Source organism: Canis lupus, chromosome 3 (assembly GCF_011100685.1).
Source record: "Canis lupus familiaris isolate Mischka breed German Shepherd chromosome 3, alternate assembly UU_Cfam_GSD_1.0, whole genome shotgun sequence".
Lineage (NCBI taxonomy): Eukaryota > Metazoa > Chordata > Mammalia > Carnivora > Canidae > Canis > Canis lupus.
In genome coordinates this window covers 12,665,520-12,675,246 of record NC_049224.1, presented here as the reverse complement: position 1 = coordinate 12,675,246, position 9,727 = coordinate 12,665,520, and the positions used below count along the sequence as shown (strand labels likewise).

The 9,727-nt window shown below is 39.0% G+C and overlaps 1 protein-coding gene across 3 annotated transcripts in view; it reads right to left on the bottom strand.

Annotated features, from left to right (window-relative positions):
* Positions 1–9,727, bottom strand: part of LIX1 (limb and CNS expressed 1) — a 59,877-nt gene that overhangs the window by 4,815 nt on the left and 45,335 nt on the right. For 2 of the 3 annotated variants that reach the window (XM_038532262.1, XM_038532263.1), the window contains 2 exons: positions 7,915–7,992; positions 5,379–6,109 (listed from right to left, as the gene is read on the bottom strand). In XM_038532262.1, the coding sequence (XP_038388190.1) occupies positions 5,822–6,109; positions 7,915–7,992 (366 nt within the window). In that variant the 3' untranslated portion in view covers positions 5,379–5,821. Of the gene's footprint in view, positions 1–5,378; positions 6,110–7,914; positions 7,993–9,727 lie in introns of those variants that run through there. The other variant, XM_038532264.1, reaches the window with a different exon arrangement.

Here is a 9,727-nt window from a genome sequence, read left to right as displayed (position 1 = left end):
TTTATTTAATAGTTTGAAGGACTCCTGACTACTGTGAGACCTCACAGTGGAGTGGGAGGGGCAGTGAGTGGGGAAAATGTTAACTCTGTCACCAACCAGTTCTAGACTTACTTTTCTCAGCAGCATTTTTATCACTTGAAGAGGCTCTTCCTCATGTTGGTTTTTTGGGTCTTCTCTGAAGATAAAAAGCCCAGAATAATATTGTGTGATTTTGCTCTGAATGAATAGGGTCCGTTTTCTTGGGCTACAAGGTATGTGATCCACTCAGATAAAACCATAAGAAAATTTTTTGCAGGGCACTTTGGCCAGCAGCTCTTGCCATCCCCTCATGGGCTTCACGCTTTTACCTTCTCCTTGCCTCTCTGCCTCTCTTTGCATCTGCTCTCTGCACCCATTAGTGTCTCCTTTTTCTACTGAGCAGCTTTCTCTACTAACTCCTTGTTCCTTCTTCCTCCTCACTTCAGTTTGCACAGACCATAGAACATGGTCTCATGAACATGACTTCCAACTTCCCCTCCTAACTCAACCTGCAAATTCCTTTCATGTTTCTTAGTTCACATTCCTGAGAAGACAGACTGATCAGTCCAGTTTGGAGTTTTGAGCTAGATTACCCAGAATCACTGGCCAGTTATGGGGCAGCTGTGATCAGGATAGGGCAGTGTCGTGTGGAACCTAATGAGAACACCAAAGAAGCAGGAAACCATAGGAGTATGGGTGCATGGGACAGGCTCCGTGGCTACTGTGCTCAGTGTAGTCCTGCTTTTGGTGCCTGTGCCTTTCCTCACTTCTCTACACACTGAAAACAGTCTGCAGAGAAGCTTAGTAGCTGCCATTTTCAGGTCACACAAATATTCCTGTTTCTCTAGTGATACCAACTTAGAAATTTTCAGTTTGTAAGAAGGCAGGAAAAAGTTACCTTTTGTTCAGTACATCAGCAAGTAGAAGAAACCATGATTGGAAAAGCAGCAAGTTGGGATGCCTGGGTGGCTCAGTGGTTGAGCATCTGCCTTTGGCTCAGGTCGTGATCCCAGGGGTCTGGGACCGAGTCCTGCATTGGGCTCCCCAGAGGGAGCCTGCTTCTCCCTCCACCTATGTCTCTGCCTCTCTCTCTGTGTCTCTCATGAATAAATAAATAAAATCTTTTTTTTAAAAAAAGGAAGAAGCAACAAGAGATGGCAGTGGGTAGGGTATTGGCAAGGTACTCTGTGGGGGGCACAAAGAGAAAATAAAGAGCCTGGAGATCCAGTTTGTGAGTGTGAAATATGCCCCGGGGGGGTTATCAACTATGCCTTAGACCCACAGCTGCCCTTGTTCTACTGTCCCCTGCCCACTCGCAACCTAGAGGATGTATGAGGTCCCATAGATCAATGTTTGGGGGTACCCTACTGCTTATATAGGCTCATTTGGGAAACTTGCCACCATTTATGACCTTGTTCTATAGAGAAATGCACCCTCAAGGTTGAACAACTGACTTAAAATGTATTTATGGTACGTAATTGTTGCTAAAATTGGGAACTGCTATAAATAGATAACAATCTTGGATTTTCACTTGCAAACCACTGGCAAGTCAACAGCTCTCCAGGAGTTTCTGCTTACCTTTCCCACAACCTACTTTGTTCCAAGGTACAATGTGCTACCAGGGTTTAGTCAGGTTTAAAGGAGCAACTTTAACCATGAGCTAAAAGATCTTTCCAAGGTCTCTAGTAAAGGGATTAGAAGTAATTCCAAATGTTAAGGCCAAAGTGATAAAAGGGTGGAAGCTACTCTTTTGGTAGAAAAAAGCCATATCTCTTTGCCCCTTCTGTTTTTTTCCAGCTTCCAAAAAGGGTAGAGAGGCAACATTCCCTTCTCTCCTTTATTCCTTTCTGCACTCTACCACAAGAGGTGGTTAGGTCCAAAGGGGCAGAGCTGTGCTGCCCACCAAAGGATGTGTTAGGTAGCTTCAGGCCAAAAGAGCTCAAATTTAAGTCTGATCAGAAACACCTGGTAAATCATCCAGACCTTCTCCTGTAATTTGGTCAGCAGGTCTAGGCTGTGGCCCAGGAACTTGTATTTTTAAATGAGTACCCCAGATGATTCTGGTATGGATATTTCATGTATCATGCTTGAGAAAGCAAGCCTGGACCCTGGGGCAGAATCTGTCTATACTGCTAAGATATAGCATACTTAGTGTAAGTATATTTATAAGTATATACTATACTGTTAAGTATATATCTATACTGCTAAGATATAGCATACTTAGTGTAAGTATACTTATAAGTACTTACACACACACATGAATGTGCTTGCCCTGCTTTAGCTCTGGGCTCTAGGAAAGCCTGTTGCTCAAGCAAAAGATTTTGGTCCCACCTAGCTCAACATATGAATTGGGGCCAAGACCAAGTGGAGTAATAGCTCCCACTGGTTAGGCCAAGGACCTAAGAGCCAGACCTTCCTGGGTCGAGCAGACATTCTCAAACCTTGTTGCACATTGAAATGACCCAAGGAGTTTTAAGAAATACTGATGCCTGGGCCCCATTTCCAGAGAGTTTGATTTCATTGGTCTGGATATAGTTTAGACATTTAGCATTTTTTTCAAGCTCCTTGGGTATTTCTAATGTGTAGCCAAAGTTGAGAACCACTGTGGTAGAGAAAATGATTTTCATGTTCCGAAGAGCCCTGGCTAAAAACAATATTCACTCTTTAACACCATAGATACCAAAGAAGAAAATATCTGCATTTCTGTAAGGCAAAACAAAAAAGTATCAACAATATATAAGTGATAATATCTTGAATAGTGTTTACTTGTAAACGTAGTCAAGGATAATGGAAATATTCTTTATCTGACTTCTTCGGTTCTTTGGAAAGAAAGAAAAGTATGGCATGATATAGCTCAGAATTCTCTACAGCATTTTAGAGATAAAGTCAACTACATCAATACTGCTAGCTTCAAAAGTTTCTCCCCAAAGAAACAGGGAAGTATTAGATATTTATGCTTTCTTTCTCTTTTTTCCTGAGACATTAATGATCAGTTCAAAGTTGATGTAGGTACGGCATTTCAGGAATATCTGTGATTTCTTTCTTCTCCTTTTCTAGAGGTAACTAACTGAATGAGTTTAGCAGAAAATATATCAGTGGACTATAGCTTTTGAACCAAATTCTGATCATTAGAGGAACAATGACTTCATTAAATTGGTAATATTCTGATAGGTTCACACACATTTAGTGACCAGTTTGCATTAAGTGGCTTTTTCATAACATTTTGGTACATTTGGATTTTGTGAAAATTAAACTATCTCTTGTTAAAATGCAGTACAATTCTGTATGTAAGGATGATGACATTTAGACATTTATCTTAGAGATGGGCTACATGGGGCTAGTGTCTGAACTCGCTTGGATCCCTGCTGAAAAGTTTAAGAGACAGTAAGTCTGTGCTCAAAATTAAGAGTTCTAAACTGGAGGTTCTTGGACAGAGCAATCCATGTGCTTTGGAGAAGTCCACAAACTCTCTGAAACTGTGCAAATTTGAATGTATATACTTCACTCTATTTTCCTAGGAAAAGATCATGACTTTCATCAGATTCTCAAAAGAGTTATAACCACAAAAGTTTAGGACTCAGAGATCCATGTATTTAAATAGAAAATCCTCCACTCTAATCCTTTTCAACACGGTGTGTCTGTGTGGAGAACAAGATACAGAAAAGGAAAAATAATAATAATCTTCTTTACTTTTCAACCTGGCTTTTCTTGCGTCCAGAGTTATAAATGCTTAAGTGATGTACTGACAGCCCTTTTGTCTTAGCTGGCATTGATTTTGCTATTAATGAGCATCAAAGGGCCCAGCGACAGCAAAGATTCTGACTTTTGTTTCTTTTTCTGTAGGTTCCGTACCCTTCCAGAAAGAGTAGGCAGTTTGGGCCAGCTGGAAACAACTGCCATGGGCCAAGGGAGAACTTCTGCTTTTAGTTTACACAATTGTGCACTTTTCTGATTGTAAGGTAGAGAATAAATTTAAGTATTTTCCCAGCTGATTCTGGTTCCTATATCTAATTAGATGGTGCCAGCCTGAAGTGGACATTGTCAAAGTCTGCAAATGCAGCAAAGATGTACCTACTTTAAACATACCTAGCATGGGAAATGATTAAAAAGTGATGACTTAAAAAAAAAAAAAGTGATGACTTTATGACAAAATTACTTTAAGTAGAAAGCTCCCTTAATTTTAAAATTTATTCATCTTACAAATATTAATTCTAATACCTCTTTGGGATTATAAGGGAATACAGTTTTATTCCAGGTGACATTTAGCCTCATTATAGATAGGAATGTGACATTTGTTAAAACAATATTTTTAAGTTTATCTAATACTATATAGTATTACCTTTAGCCATTTGATTAGGACAGATATGAAACTAAATTTTCCCCTAATGTGAGAGATATAATATATGAAATTAATTTTTTACACTCATGCCTACTTCCAAAATACATGATCAGTATATATAATTTTCATGGGAACTTAAGGAGTGACGATTACATCTGCACATTTAGATATGAAGTTAAACTATCTGTGAACTTCAATGTAAATATAGTGGTTTTAGCCTTCAGGAAACAGTTTGCACTTGCTTAAACATGAAGAAAAGGAAATCTTGTTTTACATTGAAAAAACTGTGTTCTTTATTTTGAAATTTTGGACTAAATGCAAGGGTTATCTTCAGGTTATAAATATGGAATTTCCTACAAGTGTTTAAAATTGATACCACTGCCATTCTGAGTGACCAAAAACTATCAAAAGATTAGTCTGTATTTGCTTTTGGTTTTCTTATCAGTTAATTGACCCAAGCCATTTTCAAAGGGAGATGTCTAATTAAAACCTAAAAGTGACCTACATTTGAGCTACTCACGGCTTATGTTGTTGAACAACAAAAAGACAGCTAAAGATTCTTCTCTAATGCATGAGAAACTAATGAAATGCAAGCATGTTAAAAGCTAATAATGACTTTTCAAAATGTTTTAACCTTTAAAATGCCAGTAATTTTTTCCATTATAGATACATGACTGTGGTGGCAAAAATAGAATCAATTCAAGTAATCTATTTGCAAATTAAAAATGAGCATGACTGATTGCAGGGCTCATAAAAATTAGATATTAATTCTTCTTGAGGAATACAAGTGAATGTACTATTCTGGTTGACATCCTCATATGGAAGAGTATAGATTTTAAAAAATTATTATTACTGGCATTTTAAGCCAAATTAAACTTAAGTATTTTCATACCATTATGACTTTAGGATCTTTGATAGCAGGATGTCCAGATAAAATACTGACTGTAATTTTGGGTAACACCTAGTAGAGTATAAATATCTCTTAGCTTATGAAGCTTAGGAAGAAACTCTGACCCGTGCATATTTTCTACATTGTTTATTTAGTCCCAAGTATTTTCAAAAATTGCTATCATGCTACTTTCCCCAGACCAGGCTAATGTTCTTTTGGGGGATACTACACTGACCTATTGTTTAAAACAACACTTATAATCTAGCAAGGCACATGTCAACAGGGCTTTAGGTTGAAGCCAAACCTGGAAAGTATTTTTCAAACAATCTTATCTCCATCCTTTCAGTAAGAAGAGAAACTTTTGAAAGCACAATGGGAAAATTGCATCGAGTGGGATGGTGGGTCCTGTAAGGGTCCTACTACTCTCAGATTCTCGGAATGGAATGGATGGGAAGAATTAGTACAGCCTTCAGGTAGTAGCTATAGGTGCTAAAGCCTCCAGTGACATTCACTGAGCTTTCTAATGTTAAGAGTCCGGCCTCTGCCAACCTTGAGGCAGCCGGCATCTGGCCTTGCTAGTGGTAGCTACAAAGAGCCGTTAGGCTTAGCTGATCATCACTGGGTGAGGAGGTGTCAGGATCACTGTAGATCTGAGTCAGGGCTAAACTCAGGATTTCTTTCTTTTCTTTATAAAACCGCAGTTCTTGTCCCGCTTTCCTGGCTTCCTCCAACTCCCTCAGGGCCATCCGGAGCTCTTGAGAGAGGATTCCTGGTGACTCCTTTTCCTTCATGATCCAGTCCAGGGCCATATGACTGCGCATCTTTTCATCTAGGGAATACTGGGAATAGTAGGAGATGACTTCCTGGGAGCCAAGAAGACAAAGTCCAGAGTGTCAGTGAAGAGCAACAAAGGCACCTGTGTTCATGGCCTTCCAACATCTCATTTCCTTTGTCTCTGCCACCCCCCACATTCATATCCATAGGAGTTTTGCCAACAACTGGACCTCTCTGATGTTCACAAACTGAAGGCAAATTTCAATACATATTTCTTAAAACAGATGAAGGGCTAACCTGGTCAAGCAAAGCAAGGTCACTTCAGGTTGAGTCAAAACATTCCCACCAAGAATAACTCAAAAATGTTCACAAACAGAACTCTGACCTTGCTAGAAAATGTCTTCGTTCGGAAATACATTCCTTCATGCATGAACATCACCTCGTTTATTATTTGAACTCTTCTGCCCAGCTCTCCTTCAGCAAGGCAGAGAGACAGAAACAATTATATGGAAGGATTAGGGCAGAATTTGGTTTGGTCACACCCATTGCAGAGACCAGGAGGCTTTGAGTCAGGACAACGCTTAGAAACAAGGAGAATCAACTTCCTAACTGCTGTGTTGTTAACATAAGATAGATGGCAGTCCAAATGGTTCACAGAAACTACAGAAAGAACTTTAAAAGTGTACTGTGGAACGTAGGCATTATTGGTATCATAATGGTACCTTCATGTACATTCTCTTTTCTGTTAATCATTCAAAATTAGTCACTACCTGTCAATTCTCATGTGAAAAATTTCCCAATGCATCATAACATCATGTATAGGTTTGATGGATACACTTTAAGAAGATCTTGTAGAGGGGATGCATGGCTTATTTTTATTTTCAGGAACATGTGGTATTTATTTATGACCTTAACAAATTAAAAACAACCATGGAAAAGTGTTTATAACCAACCCAGCGAATTTCAAAGGCCTTTTATAAAATCAAAGGAAAAGAAAAAATAGCCCAAGCCATTGTCAACTACTCATTTCTTTTCCATCCTTGACATTTTGAAAGCCAGACTTTCTAACCAGAGAACAACTAAAAACTCCTGGGGCTGCAGTAGATGGAAAACTCTTATATCCACCCACATCTAGCTGACTAGTAGAGGCTTTATTCCTCACACAAATTCCTGTTAGCAAATTCTAAAAAAAAAAAAAAAAAAAAAAAAAAAGTCATTTTTCAAAGTCTACTGGTGCACAAAGGAAGGATAAATCTTGGAGGATAGTAGGTGAAAACTGTTAAAGACACAGGAAGGGAATTGCCTTTGCCATTAAAAAAAAGGGGGGGGGAGGGATGCTTCTTATAGGATTATATATATCTTATATCTTATATAGTGAGACGTTGATTCTGAAAAATAAAGAAGAAACTTCTAAACCAAAAAACTGAAGTGACTGAATGCCCAACATTATAATCATTTCTGTTGTCTTTTGGGGACTTCTGGTGGGTGTAAGAAAAATCCTCCAGCTGCAGCCAACTTTACCACTCTTCAGTAAGGAGGTTCAGAAGCAGTACATTCTCAAATTTATTTCTGCTTGGAGAGTAGAAGAGGGCACAAATTCTAAGGTGGGGCAGGTGCGTAGAGAGATTCAGCATTTGACTTAGAAACCAAGTCTAAAAGATCCCTCCATTCTGGCATTTAGTATAGGTATCAGTCCTACATGCAGGCAACATTCTCCTTAGCATATTTGGTCAGTCTCTGGCTCAAATGAACTGTTTTTCATGTATCCTCTGCTCTACTAGATAAAGTACCAGATTTAAACAGAGAAAAATCCAAATAAAGGAAATCTAGGAAGACAACAAGCCATCTGCTCAGTCCATAGGACATAAATTCGTTCTCAATTGGAAAGTCTCACCTGTCGGGAACACTTTGTTTCACGAAGGGCTTTTAGGCTTCCATTCCAGTGCAGAAGTTGGAAAATGGTCATCAGCTCCTGCAAAACCCAAACACTTGCCCTTACTCTCAAAGCAGAAATGTAAAACAAAGTGTGAAAGCTGGGCAGGGCATAACTCTGATCGCAACTATCTCAGGGAAATAGAATATACAATATCAATGGAACACTTTAAGACTTTTCAAACACCAGAGTCCTCCAAGCTTCTGGAGCATTCTTCCTTCCCTCCTCTATTATATTAATATTTGCACAATAAAATGACTAAGCTACTAGTTGACAAGTATCTTTCAACATTAAAAGTACATATGCTTGGGGAGCCTGGGTAGGCTCAGTCAGTTAAGCATCAGACTCCATTTTGGCTCAGGTCATTATCTCAGGGCCATGAGATAGAGTCATGCTTTGGGCTCCCACTGAGCATGGAGCCTGCTTAAGATTCTCTCTCCCTCCTCTTCCTCTGCCTCTTCCCCCAACTCTCTTAAAAAAAAAAAAAAAAAAAACCCATATTCTCTAACAATTTTACACCCAAAAAGTTATCTAAATAAACCAGCACATCTCAGAATAATGTATAGGCAAAGTTATTCACTGTATTGTTTTTTTAGAATTGCCTGAGGCTGGGAATGTTTTAAATGCTAGTTTTTATTTGTATTTATTTCTAAAGATTTATTTATTTATTTAAATAGAGAATCCTCCACTCTGATCCTCTTCAACACAGTGTGTCACTGAGAACAAGATATAGAAAAGGAAAAGGAATAATAACCTACTTTGCTTTCAACCTGGCTCTTCTTGGGCCTGGAATTATAAATGTTTAAGTGATGTACTGACAGGTACTGACTGATGTGCCTTATGTCTTAGCTGACACTGATTTTCTATAAATGAGCATCAACGGGCCCGGCAACAGCAAAGATTCTGACTTTTGTTTCTTTTGCTGTAAGTTCCATACCATTCCAGAAACAGTGGGCAGTTTTGACCAGCTGGGGAAACTGCCATTGACCAAGCGAGAACCTCCACTTTTAGTTTACAGAATGGGTACAGTTTTCTGATTGTAAGGCAGAGAATAAATTTAGTATTTTCCCAGCTGATTCCGGTTCCTGTATCTAATTAGATAGCGTCAGCTTGAGGTGGACATTGTCAAATTTTTCTTTAAAGACCTATTCATTTTAGGAAGAGTGTGTGCATGAGTGAGGGGAGGAGCAGAGGGAGAGAATTTTCAAGCAGACTCCCCAGTGACTGTGGAGCCCAATATGGGTCTCCCTCCATCTCACCCATGAGGTCATGAACTGAGCAGAAAACTGAGTCAGATACTTAACAGACTGAGTCACCCAGATGTTCAAATGCTCATTTTTAAAGGAATAGTTTAAAAAAGGATGATACTGAAAAGTAGCAGAATTTGCTGCCCAAAAATAAGAGTTCAGGACATGGCACCCCAAAAGATGCCACTTTGGTATATTAATTATTTTAAGGAGTAAGCACTGGAAAAACAGCAAATGAAAGGAAAGGCTTTCTCTGAACACTGCTTATCTGCCTAAAGACACATCCTCCAAAAGGAACCCAATTATGAGAAATTCCCTCCTGAGGAATTTCATCAACCAGGGAACATTGACTCATCACAGAAGACACAGACCAACATAACTGCCACCTATTCTTCTAAGGGTCCATTCATCTTTCTTAAAAATCATTTACTATCCCCTAAGAGGCCTACACCCCCCTCCTCTTTCCCTGTTAAGATGGTATTTGATCCTAAATTCCAAGCCACCACAGAAAGATACTATTTCACCCT